This window comes from Anarrhichthys ocellatus, unplaced genomic scaffold (genome assembly GCF_004355925.1).
Source record: "Anarrhichthys ocellatus isolate YVR2014 unplaced genomic scaffold, GSC_Weel_1.0 scaffold5, whole genome shotgun sequence".
Taxonomy (NCBI): domain Eukaryota; kingdom Metazoa; phylum Chordata; class Actinopteri; order Perciformes; family Anarhichadidae; genus Anarrhichthys; species Anarrhichthys ocellatus.
In genome coordinates, this window is record NW_022280035.1 from 11,922,288 (window position 1) to 11,949,086 (window position 26,799).

The window sequence follows — 26,799 nt, forward strand, 5'->3', positions numbered from 1 at the left end:
AAAAGTTTATTTTATTTCTCATTAATGTACACTCAGCACCCCATCTTGACAGAAAAAAAACAGAAATGTAGAAATTTGTGAATACTTTCCGTACCCACTGTATACCACCTGCAGGGGACACAGGGAAACACAATGGCACATGGCCCTCATGTGACGGAAAACAGTTTGAATGCATTTCAGATGAATTATTTCCAAATAATACGAACAAAGTCACAAAATATGAAACGGATTTTGAAATGTTTTGGTTTATTTTGTCACTTCTACACATGAAGTTAGCCGTAAGCAGCACATGTACTGTACTGAATGTAGTACCAATACTGCCTTCTCTCTAAAATAGGATATCGTGTCGCATGACGCCAATATGTGCACCGTGTAACATTTCCAGTAAAAGGCTTGAACTCTACATCTGGCACCTAGGCACTCTGGGGAATGCAAGGCAACCTTTCAGATCTTGTTTCATGCAATAAAGATGATTTTTTTTCCACATCTTTAATGCTGAGCATTACATAAGACTTCAGGGAAAATAACATTATCAGGCAAAGAACGTGTGGATTTACAAGAGACAGAATAAAAAACAGAATGATTGAAATCAAAGTAGCAGAAGCCGATATATCCTGAGTAGGAATGCAACTAACGATTTCATTATCGTAATCAATGCCAATTACATGTTGCAAGAGCTCAAGGTAACATCAAGTTACATGTTTCAACAGTCCAAAATGTATTATGATTTAAAAGAGAGAAGATCAGTAAATCCTAATACTTGAGCTCCTTGAACCAACAAATATTTGATTATTATTTGATTATCAAAATGGTTGACAATTAATAAGAAACAGACAGTGTCATATATATATTTATTATAAACATTGTACATTGAGAACATGAATCATTTTCACTCCACGCGATCCTAATCTAGATGTATACTAAAGCTATAACACTGTTTAAGTCCAAAGTCTTTATCGACCTTTTAAGACGTTTGTTTTTCCAACATTTGTTGTTTTATTTCATTTTTATTTTATTTAATAAACATTGTTTCTAATAAGTGTGCATCGACTTTGTTAACATGGGTGTAAAAGATGCATTATTCAACAGAAATACATATTTCTAAATTGTTTTAAAAAGCATCAATGAGAGACAACAAGGTTTCTAAATGAAACTATACAAGCAGCGTTCGTTGGCATCAACAGTGTTGGACAAACTAATTAAGTTCCATTAAAGAGTCTCTTTAGTGTATCAGAGTGAACTTATCCACTCCAGATATTAACAGTAACACAAATACTGTACTTATTAGTGCAAAGTCATCTCCCCTGCAGCAGAGAGCTTGGTGGAGAAAAACAGCCGGACGAGGGATTGAAACCAATCGGAACAAATGTCTGGAAAACAAAACAATAAATAAATATCCATATTAACTTGTGTGTGATGCACTGTGTTGTATCATACAAACATACATATAACAGGAATAGTTTAATATTTTGAGAACAAAGCTAATTTGCTTTCCAAGAGGGTGAATATACGTTTTAGAGGCGGTGTATGTGTGAATACTCAAAACACTCACAACCGGTTTAGATTTAGTATGTAGCGTGGATTAGGGGCACAACATTAATCTGGACTGACAGCATCTCGGTTCTGAACTAACTGATGAAACTGATAGATCTTCTCTGATCAGGTTAAAGACAACAAACATCAAAATGTCGGTCCTTTAAAGATCACATGACATTTCCTCCGGCGCCACCATGAGGTTCACATTTGCGGTTTTCTGTTTAACGTCTCAAGAACTATTAGATGGTCTTGAAATTTGGTGCAGACATTCAACTTTCCCTCAGAACAAATTGTTATAACTTTGATGTTCCCTCAACGTTTCATCGAGTCACACAATCAGGTCACTACTTCCCATCGGCCTCGGCGTTGCTTTGTGTTTCGTGTTAATGAGCAAACGTTAGCGCGCCAACACGCTAAACTAAGATGGTGAAAATGGTAAATATTTATATCTTGTAAACATCAGCATGTCAGCATTCAGCTCAAAGCTCTGCTGTGCCTTAGTACAGCCTCCGCTGTAAACATGGCAGTAGACTCTTTTTGTTGTGTCTTATTGCTTTTTGTAATATAATACTGTTTTATAACACTTTCCATATTGCATAGCTATAGATTATTTAGTCAGTTAAATTAGCCATTGGAACACTTCATGGGCTTCTGGTGACTTATGCTGGTTATTTGTTCTTTCATACACTTAATTAACTCAACGCTTGATCAAAATATGATCATTTCATCATTTAAAAAACAAATGATTTAATGTAAAAAATGCTTCCCATAGCACCGTTAATACTTCTTCTCTGAGCATGTGTATTATTGTCACTTGTGATGTTCCTGTTTTTGTTACCTGCTTAGGGACTACAGAGGTAGATTATCATTCTTGATAACTCTGGCATGTTTACATCTGGTATTTTACACTGACGTCCCTATCAAATAAACAAATAAATGAATAAATATGCACACTGTCAGCCGTGTACTCACAAAGGCCTCTTCGGATCGCAAGATGGAGGCCAGCGGGTTTCCACAGCGGGGCCGAGGGGGGAGAAAACCGGGAGCAGCCGGGACGGACCCTGAGGTGTAGGAGGCCACCTCCTCGTCCAAGCGAAGCTCCTCCAGAGGAGGGAAACGTTTACGCAGCATCGCCACAACAGGACTCGGAGCACACGTCTTCTGAACAATGAGGCCTGTAATCGTAAAAAAAGGTCACACTTCAAGAAGATATCTAGTCACATGGAAAACGCTCATTGTATGTGTCACACTAAAAGTTACATATTAATATTGTATAATAACTATTATGAGATGTCAGTGTTACCTCTGTGCAGACTTTTAACAGGAGGGCTGATCTCACAGGTTGGCACTGACACAGACGACATCTCTTCGTGTACCGGCAGCACCGGGCCATGCTGCTGGTGACGGGCGGAGCCTTCCTGCTTCTCAAAGCGCCGAGCTCTTAACAGCGTTTTGCCCGTTGAGAAAAAAATGACGGACTCTCTTTGCGGTGCCTGGAAGAACGGCTGTCCTCCCACAATCTCCTGCTGATCCTCCACGACCTCGTTGCTACCGACCCTGCTCACCTCTACCTGTTCTCCACAGTGGGATGCAGTCTGGAGGAGTGAGGGACGACACCAAACGGCATACAGGGATTTTACAATACATTTCAAATAAGAACCTGACAAGCACTTAATTCTTAAGAACTTAAGTTCACTTCTTACAGTTGTGACTTGAACTGGGAGTCGCTCTGCTCGTGTCTCAGGATCTTTGTCTGTCATATTTGGGCTCGACTCGTCCTCTTGATCATCAAATAATCTCTGGACGATCTCCTGCCAACAAACAAGAAAGTCATATGAATTGTGACACGCATGTTTATTTCTGGTTAAAGATATATGCTGTGATGGTAGTAGTAGTAACAGGCTCTGGATCAAAGCTACTACATAATGTTATTCATGCTCTTGTTCCAGTTATTCCATATTAAGAGGTCTCTTTTAATGCAACAGTGGTGTAGCATTATCGCCACCAGCTTTTAAAAATTTGCACTCCGTTCTTCAAATCCTGACCTTGATAATGAAATAATTTGTTAACATCTTCAGCATCTAAAATCTTGAGATCGCTGATTACATGAGGATGTTTTTGTGACAAAAGGCTATTTGCACCAAAGCTATTCAATATCTTAGTCATCCAACCTCAACACCAAACATATTTTAAATTTTCTATGAAGGCATTAAGTTTTGACCGGCAGATTATCTCGATAGTGAAACCCAAATTTGATCAACTGAGACAAAATGTACAGAAACCCTTCTTTAAATATTGTCAGACCTACAAAGATGTATATAATTTCCTCCCATTACATAAATGTACCAACAGCTGGTATTTCTTAATTCCAAAAAAAATATGCTGCTTTTAAAACATCTTTACATTTCTGAAATGTTGCATCCATTAAGTGCATCTAAATTGAAAATCTGAAAGTTTTTGTTGTAGCAGCCTTGTAACAGTCTTTGACTGTGCCTGAAATCGTATCTGCACAAACAGATTAGGTTCTCTTTTTGTTTTGTGTTGGACTTTCGAACAGATTTGTATAAAAGCTCTGGAGACACATTATAACATTGACATGACTTCCTGCTCTCACCTCCTGGGGCGGCTGAAGGTTGGCTTTATTGCTCCGCAGCCCAGGAGTGCCGGCGTACGGTGACTGTTGTGTTGACAGATGCCATTTCTGCAAACAGCAGCATGGTGAGAGAAAGGAGCATCTGTGAGAAACACTACGTACCTAAACAGACAGAGCATGAACATACTAAACATGTATACTGACCATAGCAGACATGGGCTGATGCCTGGTGTCGCGGACCCTCTGTGGAGTCCATTTATTCAGTGGAGTCTCTTTGACTGCTATTGCTGAGGATTAAAAAAAAAAAAAAAAGCAGCGTCACATCAGGGTAAACCGACAGAGAGGATAAGGATGCGTTAGGTTTCATGAGATAATACATGGTTCTGATAAAACAACGGTTCTGCATCTTACCTACTGCTCCTCCGGTCGCCTCTGCACGATTCTTTCTGAGCGGCACTCTCTGAGCCTGAGAAAGGATGCAGCGCACTAAATGTAACTGTGTTTGTGTTTCAAAAGCAATGTAATAGGTTAAAAAAAAAAACTAATTGTATGTATCCATACTGTGTAGATTGAAGTGCCTCTGCCTGAAGGACAGGTGGAGTTTCGGGGTGTGGCACCAACAGGCCCTCCAGCCTTCACGCCCTCGTTCTGCAGGATACTTTGCAGTGCAGCACGGTCCGGGGAGAAGTGCAGCGGCTTTATTAATCCTGTAAGAAGAGCACAAATGGCACAGATATGATTGACATGCATAGGCTGTTTTATTTACATTGCATTGTTTGTTATGTACCGTTCAGTTTTACAAGAACTCAAATTGGCTCGCTTCTGTCCATTTCCCGTCGACACAAGACATCACTTTGACGTTAACTGCGAGCCACCAGCTCAGCCATCGTCAATATGAAGTGGGAGCCAGCTGCCAGGTAGCTTAGCTTAGCACAAAGACTGGAAACGGACAGAAATAGCTAGCCTGGCTCTGTGCAAAGGTAACAAAACCTGCCTACTAGCACCTCTAAAGCTCACTTCTATTTAGTTTGGTTCATTCGTACATGTTTTGTGTTTCATGGGTGGGCCACTGATGAATAAAGAGAGGCGGATTTGGCACCCAAAGAATGTTTAAACATGGAGGTTATATATTTGCAAAACTTTCCAAGTCAATAAAGAAAAGATTTGTGTGTTCATCCCGATGTGAAGTCTTCGGGCCGAGCAGGAACATGTGCGAGAAAGTGAATAAGAGTTTTACCCAAAATGTCAAACTATTTCTTTCATCAAATAAATAATTTATTAATATTACAAAGTAATACAAACACATATATAAAGACACAATTTGACATGACATTTCTAATGTTTGAGTCATATCTGTCATTGTCAATGGGGTTAACAACAAGGTTTATGTCTACTGTGATTACATGCTGTATATTCAGGTACACACAGTATGTGTAACGCTTGTGCTCACCAGTAGTGGGTCCAGCTTTCTGTCGACTCTTCATGACAGACACTCGCTGGGGCTGCAAACAAGAGAATCACCAAATGAGACCATTAGAACACATTTAAAAGATTTATAATAGCTGAACTCACTATTCAGACGAAAAAATAAACATTTAAAACCTCAATAATGACCAGTAAGTAAAAGAGTAGGGAACAAAAGACAGTGAAAGAAAGGAAGTAAATGAAATTTGAAAACTCACCAGGCAGTTGTAGCGGTTGGACTGTGGAGTTGCAGATCCCACATCTGTGGCTCTTACTCCTTTGTTCCGGAGGATACTGAGCAAAGCTGCATGATCAGACTGGAAGTTCACCCCTTTATCTGAAATACATTAGAAACACCATTTACTGCAATTCAGATGGCAAAATAAATGAGCAATGTAGTTATTAAAAGCACAACAAAAAAAAGAGAAGATATAATCATGAAATCCTCATGATTCTAGCTATCTAATTAATTATAAGCTACAATTGTATTGTTGTGCAGGTGAGATACATTCATCTCCATAGAGGAATGCAGTTGTTGTACCAGTATTAAAAATGTTGAATTAGTGTAGGAGAATAAAACTAAAGAATTTAAGCAAAAGTATTATGTTGCTCCATTTATTAGCCTACCCTGATTGACATTACATGAGGTGGGACAATATAATAGAAACACTTGTCAGTATAACACAAATATAAAACAGCACCACAAACTTCATCCTTCAATATTACCAAAAAGTTGATTCAAAAGATGAACATTATAACCTTCATAAAGGTAGGATTTATTAAAGGGTTGATCTATTGGACTGCAGTTTGAGCTAAATGTACACTGGCAGCCAGATACATAAACAAATGAATCTACATAGATGCAAACATAAAACGCAAATATATTCTGGAATATTGGGCAAAATACAAATGGAAGCGTACTGGGCAAAAAGCAATAACAAGGCAACGACACATTTAACTCACCGGAGGAACTGCCCTCTGTGGTCAGCTGCGTGTTCTGGCTAGCATGGGATGTCTTTTCTGGATCTTTGAGACTAAGCAGGCTCATGTTATCCAAACCGGCCTCTGCACTAAAAGCAGGCTGTGCAGAAGAAGCAGCGCTTGTCTGATGCATGGCATTATTGGGAACGGATGATACAGGATTGGCAGAAACGGCTGACGTCTTAAACGTGTTTGAAGGCCCAGATTGTCCTGAAATCTGTCTGTATGTATTGTCTTCAGCCTCTCCGGTAGATGTCCCCGTACCTTTAGTTGAGTCCACATTGCGGTTTAACGTAGCTGGCTGTTTCGTAGGTTTTGCATGAATGTTTTGGGTTTTTAGGCGAGCATTGCATACATTGTTATCAGGTTGGACAGCATGAGTGCCGGTCCTTGATTGAGAAACAGTGAGGGGTTGATGGTTTTCAGTGGCCCCTCTTGATACCTTGGGCTGAGACAGGTTGAAAGGTACAGGCCTGGTGCATGGCTTTTTCTTCCTAGTTTTCCCCTGTAGAAACATTTAAAGTATCAAGAACATACGATTAATCTGATTAAATAGGATACATTTAAATCTGCAGGACAAGAAAGAGGCACTTACAGCCAGAGGTTTCTCCTCCCACCTACAGTGAGTTTGAATGAAGTCGGACGGAGTTTGGAGACGAAGGGACTTCGCAAGCACTGGAAGCCGACTAACACCCAGTCGCACCGGTGCCTTCCTACCTATTTCTGAGATTCCTGGATCCTGGTTCTCAATATTCTTGTTGGAAAGGTGAGGTGCGGAGAGTGGTTTGGAAGGCTTTGGGTGCGCCGGCACTTTGTTATGTCCATTCTTCGTTCTGTGTGGAGAAATCCAGTCAAAGGAATAAATGCAATTAGAGTAAAACATTGTTTGAATTTATTTTTGATCAGTGCTACCAATACAAACACACATTTTTGCTGCCTTACTTTGAGAAATATAAACGTATTTCTCTTGTTTTTTATTAAACAAAAGAAGCCAAAGTTTGCAAATGTTAAATGTCTAAACACAAGACAAGAACAAGAACTTTGCCTTTTAAAATACATTCTAAAGCATCCACAATTGAGATTTAAATAGGAACGTATTGACCAAACAATAACAGAACAGGATTACACGTATGATGCCAGAGGTTTTTGCACCCTGCCCTAAAGGCAGGAGAACATACAGTGAAACAGTCTCTAGTACTTTATAAACTGGTTTACCTCATGATGTCATGGCGGATTTTGTTCTGACTTTGCTGACGAAGGACTGGAGAGGAGTCCATAATGAGAGCAAGGTGTGAAGAGCAACTAGAGGAGCAACAAAATACATAAATCGTGCAAAAACATAAACAATAGACTACAATTATTTGCCAAACTTAACTAAAGTTACCAAAGATGGGAGGCAAGAAAATAAGCAATTAAGGAAGCTAGAGCTCCATCCAGCCACATGCCTCACCATCAGTGGCACAGTAAAAAAACAAAACTCGGTATTAAACCAGGTATTTAATAATCGCATTTATTAGCCTGACCAGTAGATCACATACTGCGCTCGGTGCAAAAGAGGAGTAGGTTAGATGAGTTTTAACGCGAGCATAAGACTAATTTAGCTGTTAAAACGTTATATTCTTTTATCGTTACACATTCTACATACGCACGTAGAGCCGTGTATTACATACGTTACATACTTGAAAAATAGAAAAGGGGTCTCTGTTACTTCCTTCTGTGCTTCCAATAAAGTATTTCTGGTACAATTAGATCCAAATGTTTTGGTTTAAAGATCCCTTGTTGCGTCCTTTCACACCGTAGTTGGGCTGTCAACTTCCTGGACTCGCTGCCGTTTGTAAAAAGCGCGCTTCACCATTGGTCGCAATAGGAAGCCGTACCAGCCAATGACTGCACGTGCTTTGGTTATGACAACTAACCTCGACCAATGAGCAGCGTGTTCTCAAAAACAGCTCCATGGTAACGACGCCGAAGTTGTTTTACCACGTGATTGTTTTTTGCCGCGGCCTGCGAGTAGAATATAAGTTTATTGTCCACGAGAGCGGAAACCAAAACATAAAAGCAGCACAAGAACATATAACATATAAAACAAGTAACAGAAGAAATGTGGTAACAAGTACATTTCAATACATTAGGGGGAAAAAACAAATATATACGTTAAGAGCTCTCTAGGAAGCAGTGTTCCAGTGTATGTGTCTAGGGCTTTTATTGTGAAGGGTAAAACAGAAAGAGGAAAAGAGGAAAAAGGTTCGTTTGAAGTGTGTGAAGAGAGAATTAAGGTAATGTAGCTGAGGGTTATGTTGTGCCTACACTTTATAATAGTAATGAAATAATAAACACAGGGCTATGTAGTCTGCACCAAGATGGCAGCCACTTTATTCTCTCTTCACACACTTCACAAGAACATCTTTCTTATTTTCCAATTTCCGTTTCATCCTTCACAATAAAAGCTCCAGACACATACACTGGAACACTGCTTTCTAGAGGGCTCTTAACGTAACTCAACATAATAGCTTACACTATGAAGGTTTGTGGCTCATATTCTAAAATGTTTAAATCCTGATTGATTCCGTTATTTAGTATCACGATCATAGCTACTTTATCACTAAATAGATAAATAGTGAGACACTAGTGGATAATAATGCTGCATATCGCCCTCTAAATTACGTTACTAATTAATTTAAGTTAATTTAACGTTACCCCCAAAGAGCCTCTAGAGGGCAGTGTTTGTCGTCCCAGTTTTGGAGTAAGCAGTAGCATCCTGATATCAATAGACTTTTAGTCCAAGTTAACGTTACCACTTATTTTAATTAACCTCAAGTGTATTTGAATAAAATGCGATGTGGCTGTGGATTCAGGCGTCTGGGATCAGGCCAACGTCGGCTAGCCGGTAAACATTACGAACTTGGAGTTGGTTTGTTGTTAAAACAATGTAGAGTCAAATAAACAAGACAGTTAAATAGCTAGATAACTAAGTACAAATAAAAGTATAAGAGAAACTATAGCTTGTTCGCAAATAATACCATATCAATAAAATTAGTTAATACATTTGTGTCATACTATAATAACATAAAGCTAAGATATAACACAACCATTTAAAGGGAGCCTTCTAAAGCATACTATTCACCAAAGACATTTACTTGTAATTAAATATTTTCATATTGCAGTATTTCTTCTTCTACTGAAGGATCTGAATACTCCTTTCCCCACTGCAGGATTAGATCATGTTGCAAACAATAAAGACCCTCCCTCTCCGTCAGTGGCTGTGGACGGCCTGCAGGTGTCGCTGCCAGCACCCCGGTAAAGCCCCATGCCTGCCCTGACAGGAGTGACACAGTGTGGGTGTTTGCCTGTCACCCAGGGGCCCTGTGTCAACAGCAGAGGGAAGAAGAAGAGACATAGAGGAGGAAACCAGAAAGTAACTGTGCTGCAGACATGGACCTGCGGTCTGAGCTGCTCAAGTCCATCTGGTACGGTTTCACAGCCCTGGATCTGGAGAAGAGCGGTAAGGTGTCCAAGTCTCAGCTAAAGGTGAGTTGGGGGGGGTCTTCTACCAAGAAAATAAGACTTTTTTTTGTCTGACAATTCACTTACTTTTTGATTCTGCTGCCTCTTTTCCGACCACAATTCATATTCCATCACGTGGGCTCGCTCTGAGAAGGATGAGGTGAAAACTATTTGAAGTGCTCAGCAAACTAAATGTCACAAATGCATTTGTTATTCGGTCTTTGTTACATTTTATATTGTGCTTCAGGAACTAAGTGTGTATGCAATCTGATCATCTTGAATATTTCCTGTGCTTTTAAACCACATGCTGTCCAACAAGGAACAAATTAGTTCTCTACGTTTCGCATAAAATGTTTTCACCCCTGAAAGAGGGCACAATATGCACCTCTGTCTGGCAACAGCACGAGAGTAACAGTTTGCTCTCAGTCTGTATATGAATGGGCGCCCTCATCTCCAAGCTGTGCTTACACACTGGGCCTCCATGTACCAGCTTATAGTGCAAAGGGTCCTCTGGCACTGGACCTGACCAGAGAACAGCAAGTTGAATAGACATGAGCCCGTGTACGTCAAAAGAACATTGTTAGAGTGAGAGCGAGGAGAAAGTGGAAACATGTTGGTGATTGTTGTCTCTCGCCACAGGGCATCAATGAAGCCACTGTATTTTTGTTGATCTCATTGTTATGTCACTTCTTGGTCTCGCTTTTGGATCAGACTCCATTCACTGCCACCTCCACGTTCCTGCGATTTGCTGCCTGCCGCTGCTGGCTCACAGCGAGTCAGCCTCATGACTAGGCTTATCCTTTTGTCGTGCATGCAGCCTGTGTACAGGCACCACGCTCTTTAGACGCACTCAGAGGCAAGCAGTTTGCATGCCACGGCCTCAAAACCGACAGATGTTGTAGTGCGCTGCAGTCGAGAGACAGGATGTGGTTATGGCTCAACACGGTTGTCTGATAACATGCAAAAGATATCTCAAGAAGTTGCATGCTCTCATTTGGAGGAATGTATTGCAGTAAAAGCAAAAGTAATACGAGTAGTAGTAGTACGCTGATTGCATATAGTAGTTTGTTTTAGTAGTTTGTCAGTCAGCTGCAAAGCACTTTGAGCTGCACTAAATGTATGAAGACTGCTGCATAAATAGAATTTGATTTGATTTATTTTAAATCAGATAAAGAGTTTATTTTTTGCAATTCAAACAGTGTCTTAAAATGTTTAGCATGAAGTATGTCCTTGAAAATCACTCCAGGCACACTTTTTTTCTATAGTTTTCACAGTGATGTACGTGCAAACCAGATTAATTTTAGACATACGATGCAGCGGAAATTCTAAATTTCAGTTCCCTAAAGATCAAAATGACCATTTTCTCTGAATTTGTTGCCTCATATTTTCTGCGGGTGTCTACTAGATATACAGTATATTGATTTTTCAGGTGCTGTCCCACAACCTGTGCACAGTCTTGTCTATCCCACATGATCCAGTTGCTTTGGAGGAGCACTTCAGGGATGACGATGATGGTCCAGTTTCCAGTCAGGGTTATATGCCTTACCTCAACAAATACATCCTGGACAAGGTAATAACACCACAACTATATGCTCTTTTTGTTTTGTTAAATTGTAATGCTGTGTAGTCTAGGATGCTGTTTCAGTTTTTTTAATCAATCTCTGCATTTTGTCATTTTAGGTTATTGAGGGCTCTTTTATTAAGGAAAACGTAGATGAGCTTTGTTGGACACTTACGGCAAAGAAAAACTACCAGACGGACAAAACCAGCAGCACTGTCCTGCCAGAGAAGGATGCTTTTCGGCTTTGGTGCCTTTTTAATTTTCTCTCTGAAGACAAGTACCCATTGGTTATGGTCCCTGACGAGGTAGGTTCACTTAGAGTATATTTAGATTTAAGTGAATTTCTTCACACTCAGTCATTACAATTTCTATCACAAAACACTTTAAAAATGTGCTATATACTTGATATTCAAAACATGATTTGACTGCAAAGAGCATGTTGTGTTGTTTGATTATTTAAGCAAACAAATATGCACAACTTGAAGTCATAGTTGGTTGTAGCAGCGTAGAATGATAGTGACCATTATTTCTAAATCTAGCCACATGGATAATTCAAGTTGTTGTGCTCTGTTGGTGAGTACAATTTAGAGACTGTAGTCAGTAATTTGTGACCTAAAAGTGGTGCTGGATCTTTAAAACCACTAAAAGCTGCCCGAAACTCTGTTTCTTGCCATCATGGAACGCTGTGCACTTTTCATAAAGCGGTGTGGGCTTGTTCTCACTTGCAGACTCTCGTTTTGGTTTCCTGTCAAGTGTTTTTCACAGCTGCTGCCAAGAGAAAGCCTTACATTTCAAGGGCAGAGCAGTTTCTATCATGCTGAGTTTAAGTAAACATTATCCAGTTTTATTTTGGGACTTGCTTCACACAAAAACCGCTGTGCAAAGAAATGTGTGGTGATATGAGTACTACAGCATAGTAAATACTATTACTAAAGCATGTTTAATTAATAATCAACATAACTAAAAGTTACTCTTGAGAAAGGACATTGTTGGATGTGATCTTTACCGTGGTGTTGAAAAATGCAAACTACAAAATAAAGTGCACAAATAAAAAAAAGGGTGCTCTGATAACAACCATTTGTTGTGAATAGTTTCGCAACTGTAATGAGGTCAAAACAACCTTCAGAGTGAAGTCACTAAAATGCAACCAAAATGAAGCACAAACAACTCCAAAAAACGTACCAAAAAAGTACTTCATTATAATAGAAGAAGATAGTAACTTCCTCCAGTGAGTATAATTGCAGCAAAGATGAATAATTCAAATGAACCACAATCATTTTCACTCTCAAAACCTTTGGTTTCTTTTCCTCTTCAGGTGGAATACCTCCTCAAGAAGATATGTATGGCTATGAGTATTGAGTTCAACTGTGTTGAATTAGAGGACTTCTTCTCCCAAGATTCAGTGCAGCAGAGCGGCATTACTGTTTGGGTTTTTCTGGAGATGATGAACTCTGGAAAGATGACCAGAGGAATTGATCAGAGCATAATCAGCATGGCTATAGAGGAAGTATACAGGGAGATAGTTGGTGATGTCCTCAAAGAGGTAGGAGACCCATCTGCAACCAGAAGTCCGTGCTTTGGTTCCTGACATGCTTTGCATTGTTTTGGTGACAATATACGTCTGTGTCTGTCGGTTGCATGCAGGGTTATTTGTGGAAGAAAGGCCAGCTGAGGAGAAACTGGAAGGAACGCTGGTTCACCTTAAGGCCGAGCAACTTGTCCTATTACACCGGGGAGGACCGCAAAGACTGTCAGGGCAACATAGTTCTGGATGGGAAATGCTGTGTGGAGGTAAGCAGCTGGAGCTGATCAGCTGATCAAAAGAAATACATAGTTCTCTTTTGCTTTATTTTGTACATTTGATTTCACTTCCCTCATCTTTGTTTTTTCTTGGGAATTACTATAAAATGATACCACTTCAGGACAAAGAAATAAGAAAAAAAACGCTTGTTAAATTGTTCTCAACCAATAGACATGTGCAACAAGATGCAAGGAGTTGCAGTGGACTATGCGAAAATTATCAGGGGTGAGGAAGGAAGAAAATTATGTCTCAATTTTCTAAAAACAAAAAAAAACAAGGCAAGGCCCTCCCCAGTGTTAATATAATTTGGACCATTTCCTTGACTAAGGGCCCTTTCGCACCTGTCTTGTTTGGTCCGCACTTTGATCCGAACCATCGAAACCGCTGAACCTTTGGAGAGCCCGTCTACAAATCAATGTCAAGTAAAGTGAGACGCTGCTCATGTAGATGATGACGTCAGGACATATGTCATGTGGAGTTTGTTAGTCCGCTCGCATAATTGCAACGTGAAACAAAAACGAACCGTATCAAATGTATACAATCTTACCATAGAAACAGAATAGGAGTAGAACAGACGCAAACTGTTATCCGTGGTCCTTTGACTGGTAAAAATTGACTAGTGAAGATTGTTGTCAGTTGTAGTGGTGGTGTAGCATTAAAGCATGGTGTAATTGGCAAGCTAGCTAGCTAACTAGCGTACAGCTAGCTAGTTAGCTAGCTTGCTGAACAAAGTTGTCACTCATCTGGTGATGGCAATGTGGTTTACTACCTTGTGACGAAAGTGTGTGAGCGAAGCATTAAGTTGCTAATCACTTAAGGCCCTCCCCCTCCCTGCTAAAAATGGCAGCTTCCCTTCAGCAAGGAGAAAATTACATAACCCTCCATCTTTTCTGAACCTCGCTACCCCCGACAACTTTTTCAAGTTTATAAGATAACTTTGGGTGGAAACTGATTGTTTCCAAATTCCTCACAAATCTGACAGATCTCAAATGAACTGAACTCAAGATTAGTGTTCGACTCTCACTCGAATGAATGACCCATTCTGACTATGAAGCCTGCAGTAGAGGAGCGATTGTTACCTGGGCTGTTCTGGTGATCACTGCCACACAGTACCGCACTTAGTAATGACAAAGTATGGTCAAGCTCTGTTATTTTCTCAGCAACACCACTACACACTGCACCATGTTACTCCAAAGTAAGCAAAGCAATCATTCTAAAACCATGCTTTATTATAGGAAGTAGACGATCAAATATTGTTTGGTCATTCAAAATGGATCAAAAACCTCTTTTACCCTGTGAGTTCACCTTTTTTTTTCTCCTTAACACTGTTTATTTCCGAGACACTCACAACAAACGTAAAAGACATGTGAAGAAGGCATTGTTATCCATTAAAAATGATGTGTTCCTTGTTGAACAGGTGCTACCAGACCGGGATGGGAAAAGGTGCATGTTTTGTCTGAAAACGCTCTCCAAGACTTATGAGATGAGCGCCTCAGACACCAAACAGAGACAGGAGTGGACTTCAGGTCAGAGGAGTAGGGCTGTCCTTGATTAGAGAAATTCTTAGTCGACTAACAATACAGTTTTGTTGACAAAACAAATCATGCATAAGTTTACCAGGGATGTGCCAGGGATGATTCATTTCTTGGAAATAACTCATTCAGCACGAAAAAAGCTTTAAAAACGACTAATCGATGATAGAAATCTCAGTCAACTAAGACCAATGACCAGTTCTAGGTGGCAGCCCTATAGAGGAGTTCTGATCACTAATAAGTCATGGATCAATCTTGAAAGCTTCATTTTCATATCAAGACATTAAATATGATCTTCTTTATAGCCATTCAAACAGCTATCAGGCTACACGTGGAGGGGAAAACATCCCTCCACAAGGATTTGAAGCTGAAGCGGCGTGAACAGCGGGAGCAGCGGGAGAAGAGACGGCAGTCCAAGGAGGAGGAGCTGCTGAGGTTGCGGGCCCTGCAGGAGGAACGGGAGCGTAAGCTGGCGGAGCTGGATCTCCTGAAAGAGGCGCAAAAGCAGGCTCAGGTCCTCCTGGCGCAGGACGAGCAGAGGAGGCGCCAGCAGCACGAACAGCTCCAGCGGGCCCTGGAGGTCCAGCTGCGAGATGCTGAGGAGGTGAGTGTGGAGGCAAAGAAGGGGAAAAAAGGTTTTGAATTCAGTAGCAAAAAGATGTGAGTGTTAATTCCTTTGCTTGTTGCTGTACCTCTCAAGGCTCGGGTCAGTATGCAGGCAGAGATGGTTCTGAAAGAGGAGGAGGCGGAGCGGCAGAGGAAGAGGATCAAGGAGCTGGAGGAGATGCAGAAGCGTTTGGAAGAGGCGCTGCAGTTGGAGATCAAAGCCAGAATGGATGAGGAGGCCTTCCGCTATGCTCAAGCAGGGTAAAGTGTTATATGTACCCAACCATCTCTTAAGACATGATTAGAGACATTTATACACCCTCATAGCGCAATAAGAAGTCATTTGTTTTGTCTGAGAGCCACCAAACAATAATCTGTGAGCTGTAAGAAGGGAGGTGCTCTCTGCAGACAGCAGATATCAAGTTTAGCTGCTGAAAGGAGTTCACGTTGCGTTATGTTCCTGAGGAAGTTGAGCCGCCAACAGAGGAAGTTGTTAAACGCTGCCATCAGTTAGATCTATTGTGTCACTGTTTTTGTTTCTCGTTCAACCTTTCCAAGTAAAAGTTTCTGATTAATTGATCACATTAATCTGCAGCACATTAACAGCACACATTAGTTTCTGTACATCTTTGCTCATTACAATGTCTGAATGTCAATAGTTCATCCTCTCAAACAGTGAGGATTCAATCATACATTCTTTTATGAAATGTTATTGTTTGTGTTCTCTGTTGTGTCCAGATTACTGGCCGAGGAGGAGGAGAAAATGAAGGCCCTGATGTCCCTGCAGGAGGAACAGGAGGAGTACATCCTGAAGACACAGAGGGAGAAGCAGGAGCTCAAACAGGAAATGGAGGTCAAGTCACGATCCCTGGATGAGGCTCAGAGGCAGCTGGAGGAGGTCCGCGCCAACAGGCACAGGGTTGACCAGGATGTAGTGGTAAGAAGTAAAAAATAAAAGCTTCACATGTAAATAAGAGAAGAGTCAAATCGATCTTGTATCTCTTCGAGGAAATGTTGTTTGTTGGGGTTCTGGTGTGATACCAGAATAAAACATTGAACCAATAGCAGCTGATGTTTTGGCTTAAGTTTCCTCTTGCACACCTGTTAAGTTGAATTTCAAGCCTATATGACTGTTATTAATTCAATGTATTTATTTGTTAACCATCATTTAACCAGGTAAGAGCCTGTTGAGATTTTAGGACGACAGAGGCAAGACGACGGCATCTACAGTTACAGACAGGGCGGCACATTACAGTGTGCAGTATAACACAGACATTAATGAAACAAAATACACAGCTGTTATGGATTTTCCTTCAATTAATGAATTCATAGTCCAACCAGAACTAGAGTTTTAAGGTGCAGCTTACTCTATCCTTTGGAGACTTTATAAGACTCGTTTTATGAATTGTATACCTGATGATGGCATCACTAGTGCACAGTGGGGTGTTCTTTCTGCTTTGCTAATCTCCCTCAAGAGAGCCAGCATTGTACATTCCTCAATGTTGCAATTGTCATTTTTTTCCCCTTAGTGACAGAACTTTGTAACGTTGCTGTGAAAAGATAATTATTACAGATATTTATATTAGTTGCAGTTGGTTGTAATGCTAACAGTAGTTTATTTCTTAATTGCTTATAGGTGTCAGGTGTTTTAACGAGCTGCTCTTTTTCTCTGACAGGCTGCCCAGCGAAAACTTCGCCAGGCGAGCACCAACGTCAAACACTGGAACGTCCAGATGAACAGACTGATGCGACCCATCGGACCAGGCGGTATGTGTCCTGTCTGCACGACGACATGGTGCTTTGTGTGACATGACATTTACAGCTTGATTTTTCAGCTTTCACACCAGCAGAGGAAAGGCAAAACTTTGACATCAGGCATATTTCACAGACAACATTTTGACACAGGCAAAGCAGAGCTATAAATGATACAAACAATGAATAATGGCTGACTTCTATTTTGCTGCCTCAGTTTCAGGGTCACGGTATTGTACATACTCGGTCATTGTCACACTTTCATGACTTACTGGGACACGTGAATTGAATTTACAGATCTGCAAAATAAAATGCTATTAAATGCTTGTTTTCATCGACCAACACAACATTAGAAGTGTAGCAGATAAACAACTGATTCTCCTGATGGGTGCCATTATACAACAGTCTTGTCATCGCTCCACACAGATTCGATGTTTTGAGTGTTTTCATCCAGCTGTTTTCATGTGCAGATTGAAAAAGTGACTGGCACATTTCAAATGTGTCTAGTGTGAAAAGGGTCTGATTTCTGATAATACAACTTTCTACTGTTTCACTGACAGAAGGAACCTCATATTATGTGGTGACAAGTGTGTGTTTGAAATAAGCATTTATGTCTTATGTTACAGCAGCATTTGAATTATTTCCACAGAGTGTACTGTAGGTTACTAAATGCCAGCACTGCGGTTGGGTTGACATTTAACTTTGCTTCATGTAAAGACTGGTGTAACACCGTTTTCTTAGATCAGAGATTGTATGTGAATAAATAAATGTTTGTTATATTTCAGCCTGTTCTGTAAATATATTTACTGAAATTTCAGGGGGGGGGTTTAACCAGTGAATCCCTTCTCTATTTCAGCATCCTCATCTCCAAACCACTTGGTCTGATTTTACTCTGAAGTGTTTTCTTTGTGCTGTTTTTAGAGAAGAGACCATCGTTAGGAAGCTCCTTCTCAAGCTTCCAGATCCCGACACAGAGAGATCCGGGGCTGCGTCTCAGAAGGAGATCTGGATCAGAGGATCAGGACGAGGAGAGCAAAGAAAATGTTGACAACCGAGCTGGATGTGATTTAGAAAAGCGCCACTCCCATGCCTCTAACGGAGACATGGACATCCCCTAAAAACACGAGTCAGAGAGGCTGCATACTTGTCACGTCTGTCACTTTCTGACAGGCAGGGCAAGAGATGGTGCAACAGTTGAACATCTACACTTAAACTGAATTTACTACCAACAGTACTACCATTTTTATTAAATGTTGAATTACTGACCTCACGTCACAAACGGAAACAGTTTAAAACATTTTAATGATAAGATGCATTTACAGAATCAACTAATGCTTTGACTGCAGCCTGTGAGGCCTGTTCTGAACATAAACGATACCTCAGTGCAAAGAAAACGAGCTGTAAGCAAGATCCCCGAAGTGCAAAGTAAGTTGAGATGTGTTAAAGACTAATACTTACATACAATGTAAGGAAGCTCATTTATTTAGCTCTGTAATATAGACATATAACAATGTTTCATTTTTATGTATGTATTTTTTTGGCCGGAGGGTGGCTTGACTATTTTTTTTAACGTAAAAAGTTGGTTCAGTATTGGAGTTTACAGCTGTTTCCTTAGAAGAGTATCATTCCTGATGAACAGGAAAGAGAGAGAAACTCTCATTTAACTTCCTGTTTCTATTGTCAGTTAACATAATTGTAAATAAAAGAGTGAATTGATGCCTTAACCTGATTTCTGCCTGTATCTTTCCTGTGTTAAATTATGTGCTGCATGTCAATAAAATCTCAATCTATATTTTACACAATGAGTAGCTGAAATAAATACTATAACTGTATTAAGTTATAAGAAAGGTGACATTTTAATTACAAATACCTCACAGTGGAGCAAATTGAAACCCACACTGCTGAATTTTCAAACTGCACATCCGCTTTAGTTTGAAATTGAGTGCACGTCACTTGTTCTGGGTTAAAATGTGTCATCGATGACTAATTTGACAGCTCTCACAAACAGAAGTCGGCACATATGAGTTAACAGAGACATCCGCTGACACACAGAGCAAACTACATGTCTTCTGGATTGATTTTTAGAATCCGAAAGTGTTTTTTTAAAGTCGTGTTGTCAACATCCTAGTTTTACCGGCAAGCATTCACAGTTTTTCTCCCCTTTTTTTGGGGACTATTTTTGACTCTGCTATAAAATAATTAATATTATCCAGATTTCAGAGAGTTACAGTAAAACCACAAAAAAAACATAAATACAATCAATCAATACATAAAGAATACATTATAGACTCTTATACTTATTTTCTATAGATATGGGGGAGTTTAACTGCTTTTAAATAAACCTTTGATATGTTTAAATTCAGTTGTTTTGAACTTTCTTGTTCTTGGGAAAGTATATGTTTGATTTAAATCCGCTCCTCTAAATCCATGTAATTGTGAATGCAGATTTGAAAAAAATAAAACTAAATTCAAATTCAAATGCATTAACCTGTGTGGCCAAGAGCAAAAAACAGCTGCTAAGCCCCCCCATTTATTCCTATGATGGACCCCAGGATTACTGTGTAATGAATATATTAACCACATATTAATTTAGGAAAAAAATTGAAATATGCACAAGTAAATAATAAAAGTCTGAAAACTGGATTTAGGCATAGAGTTTCTCTTCATTACAGGCAATGTATTGTTCGCAGATCTCAGCAATTACCTTAGTAAAATGTTATCATAACTGATAAAACTGGCCCGAGCAATAAAACTAAAACACAAGTTGTAATAAACCATAGTTTTCCTTTAAGGCACTTATTACGTCAACTGATAAATTGTGTTGACTGCCAAGCAGTCAATATAATTAAACATATTGATATTAAGCTGCACAGTGTGCTTCTTGCTTTGCCTGGTTGGAATGTAAAATGTGGCTGGAAAAATCATTAGATAAATACATTTTGTTTCTCATTTTGTGTTTTGTCATGCAGTCCAATCCTATCTAATGAAGTCAATTGTATTCAAACCAAATCAACAATTAGCCCTAAAGGACTAGAACGTTTTATTTTTTGCAGCAATTACGAAGGTTTTTCAGTATCAGTGCGGATCCAAAATAAATGCCCATGTTACAGAAACAACAGCGCATAATTATTATAAGAGAGACCTTAACTCCCCAGAAAGCTGTTTGTTGGATCCAGCCTGGTGTGTGGGTTTGCGTGCGTGCGCGCGGGGGGGAAAGGTGTGCGCGTGCGTGTGTATGGAGGGGGGGGGGGGGGGGCGCGGGGTTGTTCTGGCGTGTGACGGTGGGGGGGGGGGGGTGAAGCAAAGCACAGCGGAACAACAAGGAGAGAGTCGGGGAGGGATTAGTAGTTCACTGTGCTTATCTGCATGTGATATGGTAGCGAACAAAAGTGTTAGAAGTGTTTTTTCTTTTCTTTTGAGCTCAGCGGTGTTTTCGGCTACATGAAGGCCCGCGTCAATCTAAGTTTATGTTAGCAGTCTGACGTTAGCTCCTGCGGCTAGCTCACTCCTGCTGCTGTGACTTCACACAACTTGTCAACAGCCGATCGATCCTGGACGGGACAGTAGCGACTGTTTTTCGCCCCATGTTTTTTTTACCCTGGCACATTTCTCGTAGCGTAAACATCCCCTGAACCAGCAGCAGTATTGGGAGAGGTAAGCTAACTTGGCAAGTCTGCTAACGTTATTTAAAGGCACACACGGGAATGTGGGTCAGCCACGCTAACAGCTAGTAGTAGTATTCAAGGTTAGTAGCTAACTAGCGCTAGCTAGGTTAGCTAGCCGTGCCGACTCTCCTCGACGGCCGACTGACAGGCTAAAGCTACCTATCGATACCTATCGATACGTATCGTACTGTTTTCACTTTGGGTTAAAAAGTTTGACAGTAACCATGTTTATAACTTTGCTGACTTTTCATTTCTCAAATGCCCGTATCCAGTTACGGTCCTGTCATTCACAGTAACGTGGGCAGATATTTCCAAGAACTAGTGTGACAGGTTGTTTGCTGGCCGACAGGTCTCAGCAGACAACCTGAGCTGTGTTGATCCCTACATGTTATGAAAACAAAGCTCAGACTTCGTGACGCTTTGGGCGATCATGTAATGACGATGTTTATCGGGAAAACGTTAATACATCTGTAATAAGTACACACTGTGGATGTGTGTCCCGGGCACAGCTAATGTTACAAGCATGCACGGATTAATCCACTAGGGGGCCGCGGGGCAAATATTTAAATTTAAGTATTTAACCCCACCATCAAAGCCCTCTCCCCTACTGCCCTCGACCTGCTCAATGTGTACATAGTGCATGCACCCTGTCCCCTTAAAGCACCCAAGTACACAGTGCACCCTACCATGGAAATGAGGCAAACAATAATACAGATGTCTCCCAGCTCCAGCAGAGACAAAGTTTACTTTTTAAGATAGCGGGGAACAGACTGAAATGTTTAGGACACGTAAATGTCAGGCCAAACGCTGTGGTTAACATAGGACTCTTGAGCTGTGGACCCTCTGTCTTCATGGGAATGGGGCCCTTATTTGTGTACAGACCTGCGTTTTGTAATTTAGATTTTATCCTGATAAAAATGAGTAAGAAAGGGTGGCGGCTGTGCCGCCTTCAACATCTCTGGTTGTGGAAAACCATTGTGGGCATGTTTCTAACCAATGAGCCGGACTGCTTTGTGTCGATTTTAATGTGATCTTTAATGTGCCTTCATCTGTTATTTTTTTAGATTTGCTGCATTAGCCATAAATAGACATTCTTGACTATCTATAATGATTATTTTTGACAGAAAATGTACTATACCGTATCAATAACATGTACCATGATAGAGGATTTACTGGTTATCACCCACCCCTATCAAAATTTGAACTTTTAGGGCACTTAATAGTCTGAGTCCCCTGCTTGGCTGTTCCTATTGCCAAGCGTAGGCATGCCTACGGTGTGTGTGTGTGTGTGTGTGTGTGTGTGTGTGTGTGTGTGTGTGTGTGTGTGTGTGTGTGTGTGTGTGTGTGTGTGTGTATATGTGTGTGTGTGTGTATATGTATGTGTGTGTGTGTGTATATGTGTGTGTGTGTGTGTGTGTGTGTGTGTGTGTGTGTGTGTGTGTGCGCGTGTGTGTGTATCATGTGAAAACCCTGTAACTATCAAGGACACTACCTGGCTGCTCAAACACAACCAGTAGTAATGGACTGTCTCGGGGAAAGTAAACTTAAATAAACACACTGTCAAAGAGTCACACTTATTTCAGTTGTAAGTGATTCATTAAAGCTAAATAGCCAAACTATAGACTCATTTTTACTAATGTGCTTATATGAAAAACTTATCATTTTGGTGAGTATTTTTGCTCTGCAACATGTATTGACAAGCGTAAAGCTCGGTTGGGCTAGTGAGCGGTCACTGGTCTTGGACTGTTAACCACTCACATGCTGGATGAAATAGCAAAGAAGCATTAGCTTAGGCCAGTTGACAGTGATGAAGTGGTCAGAGTTGTTTTGTATGACGTCCACATGTTATGTTTACATTACATTACATTTAATATAACAAGTCTTTTATTCTTCAATAGTGGAACTATGATGACAACGTGACAGGAGGGGAGCCGCTGAGACAGCTTAAACTGCAACCATGGAAGGTACTAAGAAGCGCGAAAGGGTGAACGGCCACAGCAAGTCCAAATCCCCCCAGGACTCGGCTGATGTCAGGTGGACGCCACCCGAGGGAGAGTTTGGAGGTTCAGACAGCTGTGGGAGGACAAGTGTGTCAGACCTGCAAGAGTTAAAGGCCAAGGAAAGTGATGATGAAGAGGAGAAGGAGGTAGTTCCTCCCTCTAAAGGCCTGAAAGGGGACCAGAAGAAAAAAGAGAAAGAGATTCTGGATCAGGAGGAAAACAATCACGGCAAGCAAAACAGCAGTGCAGCTTCCACCTACACAGGTACGATCTCATGACTTGCTTCCTGGAAAGTCATTGGAAATGGTGCATGACATTCAAGTGGCAATCCTTAAAAGAGTTCCTGGTTGATTGAGAATTTCTATTTGTGTGGAAACAATGGGCTTATAGGTTCATTTATTTTCCATTTTGCTATGTAAGACCAACTATATTATATGTGGAGGGTGGAGGATGAAGCTGCTCTGGAGTCTGGTGGCACAGGGGCAGATACTTCAGTAACGCTTGCCACATGGCAGCAGGGTGAACAGGCTGTTCAAATTCAAATTCTATACATAGTTCTTTTTTCTGTGTGTATACAATGGAGAAAAACTGTAATGCAGTGGGGTTTCAGGAATGTCACCACAGACACTCAGCTTGTAATTCTGTTATTTGTTATTATATACATCTTGCAATATTTTCAACAGTAGGCAAAAGGCTCAATCATTGTTCTACCTCGTTCGGCGATAGATAATGACTTGACGGTCATTTGTTTCACGGAAAATCTTCGAGATCGCCTCGTCAATATTCATGCTTTTTTCCCTTTTTCTTCAGACCTGTCTCACACCTCGTCACCCTCGCTGTCAGAACAGCTGCGTCTCGGCCAAAACGACAGCACAGCGTCTGGGATCAGCGTGGAGTGTAAGGTCTGCGGGGACAAGGCCTCTGGCTTTCACTACGGGGTGCATGCCTGCGAGGGTTGCAAGGTAATGCAGTGTGTGCGCGCGTCACGGCAGAATAGCCAAGTGAGATTACAAAATATCGATAACAGCAGTTTGGTGCCGTCTAATAGGAGTTGCTGAACCAGTTGCTTTGTTTCTCACTCAGGGCTTTTTCCGGCGTACCGTGCGAATGAAACTGGAATACGATCGCTGCGAGCGCGCCTGCAAGATTCAGAAGAAGAATCGTAACAAGTGCCAATACTGTCGCTTTCAGAAGTGCCTTTCTTTGGGAATGTCGCATGATGGTGAGAGCGAAAAATATTTTAGCAAATGAACCATGTCCGTAATTTAAATGTTATTTAAAGTCATTTTACAAATCCATGACCTGAATGTCGATGTAACTTACCGAGAATGGTTAAGTTTCAAAGAATAGGATTCAATCTATAGCGGGTAAGAAATCCATTGCAAATCTCCTTTGGAATTTTTTCACATTCTAGCTCCAGTGGATGTTAACTTGTTATTGATTTGCATTGATAAATGCTCGAAGAGTGAAATGCGTTTGTGCACCCTGTTAGTGAGCAAGAGAAAACAATCACCAAGGTCTCTGTAGTCTCATGCTCTTTTAAAACATGCTCCTCTGCTGTTATTGAGGTGATGGCGAATTAAGATTTCTTGCCAACTAGGAACCTGTTCCACAAAGAAAAACATCAGAACCACGCTCAGTGATTCTCTCCTGAAATATTCACTCAAAAATAAGACCTGTGTGTGTGTGCGTGTGTGCGTTTGCTCAGCAATCCGATATGGACGTATGCCTGAGGCGGAGAGGAAGAAGCTGGTGGCGGGCCTGCTTGCTGAAGAAGTAAACCTCAGCAAACCAGGTGGCTCAGACCTGAAGACATTGGCCAAACAAGTCAACACCGCCTACCTGAAGAACCTCATTATGACCAAGAAGAGGGCCCGCAGCATCCTGTCGGGCAAAACCAGCAGCACCTCGGTACGTTCTACCCTCAGAACAGCTTAGTACCGGTTTTACTGTGACTCTGACCCTTAACGCCATACTATACTGTTTTAATCAGTCTAACTTCTTCTGGTTTAGCTGTTGCTACATAATCCATTCTTGTGTTTTATGCTATTCCGACAATCCGACAAAATTTAAAGTAACCGATGGTAATTTCCGATAAATGTGTTCTTGTCTCCCGTTCAGCCGTTCGTGATCTACGACATGGACACGCTCTGGAAGGCAGAAGGGGGTTTGGTGTGGAGCCAGTTAATTCAAGGTGCGCCCCTCACCAAGGAGATCGGGGTCCATGTGTTCTACCGCTGCCAATGCACCACCGTGGAGACCGTGCGAGAGCTCACCGAGTTTGCCAAGAGCATTCCGGGCTTTGTGGACCTCTACCTTAATGACCAGGTGAGTGACTGTCTACTCTGCTGGTAAGATGATGGATATACGGCTGTTTTTTTTTTTTTTTTTAGGCACTAATGTACAATTGTCTGCCTGCTGTCTGCAGGTGACTTTGCTGAAGTATGGTGTGCATGAGGCTATATTTGCCATGCTGCCCTCTCTCATGAACAAAGATGGACTGTTGGTGGCCAATGGTAAAGGCTTTGTGACCAGGGAGTTCCTGCGCAGCTTAAGAAAGCCCTTCAGTGAGATCATGGAGCCCAAGTTTGAGTTTGCAGTCAAGTTTAACGCTCTGGAGCTGGATGACAGTGACCTGGCCCTGTTTGTTGCTGCCATTATTCTCTGTGGAGGTGAGAGCGAAGGCTTTTCTAGTAAAGTATGAAGAATGTCATATTTGCTTTTTGTTGTGTTCAAGGTATCTGCAGGTCTTGAGAAGTCTTCAAAAGTATTTCATTAATAGTGTCCTCTGAAGAGGGTCTAAAACCAGCGTACACTTTATTTACAAACATCTTAAATACATTCTCAGTAATGTCAGTCATGACATGTGTAGTCAGAAAGCACCATAAGGCCTGAAGCAAACACTCTCACTGCCAGGAAGCTGTTACACTCAAAGACATCAACTTAAATGAATTCATCTTTTTTAATTGGTTCGTCCAACCATCCATTTTTATGCTGGGTCCAGGTTGCATTAATTCTATGAATTATATCTTTAGAAATGAGTTCTATATACTATATTATACTATATCTATTATACTATATACTAAATATCTGCCATTTTGTGCCTGCTGGTTCTCCATCATACCTTCATACTTTGGTCTGTCGGGGTTTGAAACGGTTGTTAAATTGTGTTCTATGTGTCATTAGAAAGGAATAAAAAAATATCTTAAATTCAACTTGGTGAACCCTGCAGAAACCATGCATGTTTGCTTCGTGTAAAGTATGACTCATCATAAGGTGTCCCTTCTTCTTCTTCTTCTTCTTCTTCTTCTTCAGATCGTCCCGGGCTAATGAACGTGAAGCAGGTGGAGCAGAGTCAGGACAACATCCTCCAGGCCCTGGACCTCCACCTACAAGCAAACCATTCTGACTCAGCCTACCTCTTCCCCAAGCTGCTGCAGAAGATGGCCGACCTTCGTCAGCTAGTTACTGAGAACGTTCAGCTCGTCCAAAAGATCAAAAAGACTGAGTCGGAGACCTCGCTCCACCCTCTACTACAGGAGATCTACAAAGACATGTATTAGTATTCCCCAGCACAGACTTGCTTTTAGCAATACTGTTACAGACTGAATTAACCTTCATGATACTACACTGCATTCAGTACAAGCACTGTTCCACGTACGGGCATGGATTTTAACATGCAGATGAGGCAAAGTGACGTGGCAGGGCTAACACAATCAGGAAAGTCTTCTCAATGTCAGCATTACCCTCAGCACAGGTGTGTGTGTGTGTGTGTGTGTGTGTGTGTGTGTGTGTGTGTGTGTG

At 41.0% G+C, this 26,799-nt stretch overlaps 3 protein-coding genes across 5 annotated transcripts; 2 read left to right on the forward strand and 1 right to left on the reverse strand.

The window, feature by feature from the left end:
• Positions 1-344: 344 nt before the first annotated feature.
• Positions 345-8,385, reverse strand: troap (trophinin associated protein). Of its 3 annotated transcripts, none has more exons than XM_031845315.1 (14): positions 8,283-8,385; positions 7,790-7,876; positions 7,170-7,407; positions 6,557-7,079; positions 5,812-5,930; positions 5,580-5,631; positions 4,691-4,836; positions 4,541-4,595; positions 4,334-4,416; positions 4,151-4,237; positions 3,240-3,347; positions 2,840-3,131; positions 2,509-2,711; positions 345-1,370 (listed from the first exon to the last, which is right to left on the reverse strand). In XM_031845315.1, exons 2-14 carry the CDS (start codon positions 7,849-7,851, stop codon positions 1,296-1,298), a joined length of 2,043 nt encoding a protein of 680 aa, XP_031701175.1. In that variant the 5' UTR covers positions 7,852-7,876; positions 8,283-8,385; the 3' UTR covers positions 345-1,295. The 3 variants fall into 3 exon arrangements, with proteins under 3 accessions (XP_031701175.1, XP_031701173.1, XP_031701174.1); XM_031845313.1 differs by having other exon boundaries at positions 8,254-8,385; XM_031845314.1 differs by lacking the exon at positions 8,283-8,385 and having other exon boundaries at positions 7,790-8,246.
• Positions 8,386-9,926: 1,541 nt separating this feature from the next.
• On the forward strand, positions 9,927-19,127 carry LOC116382544 (differentially expressed in FDCP 6 homolog). The gene is made up of 11 exons (XM_031845685.1): positions 9,927-10,102; positions 11,508-11,648; positions 11,759-11,944; positions 12,955-13,182; positions 13,284-13,430; positions 14,858-14,966; positions 15,278-15,576; positions 15,673-15,839; positions 16,317-16,515; positions 17,255-17,345; positions 18,252-19,127. The coding sequence occupies exons 1-11, from the start codon at positions 10,007-10,009 to the stop codon at positions 18,446-18,448; spliced, it is 1,860 nt and encodes a 619-aa protein (XP_031701545.1). The 5' UTR covers positions 9,927-10,006; the 3' UTR covers positions 18,449-19,127.
• Positions 19,128-20,625: 1,498 nt separating this feature from the next.
• Positions 20,626-26,688, forward strand: ppardb (peroxisome proliferator-activated receptor delta b). Its single transcript, XM_031845071.1, has 8 exons — positions 20,626-20,984; positions 22,894-23,259; positions 23,806-23,957; positions 24,079-24,217; positions 24,704-24,906; positions 25,117-25,323; positions 25,424-25,667; positions 26,311-26,688. The coding sequence occupies exons 2-8, from the start codon at positions 22,953-22,955 to the stop codon at positions 26,556-26,558; spliced, it is 1,500 nt and encodes a 499-aa protein (XP_031700931.1). The 5' UTR covers positions 20,626-20,984; positions 22,894-22,952; the 3' UTR covers positions 26,559-26,688.
• The last annotated feature ends 111 nt before the right edge of the window (positions 26,689-26,799 follow it).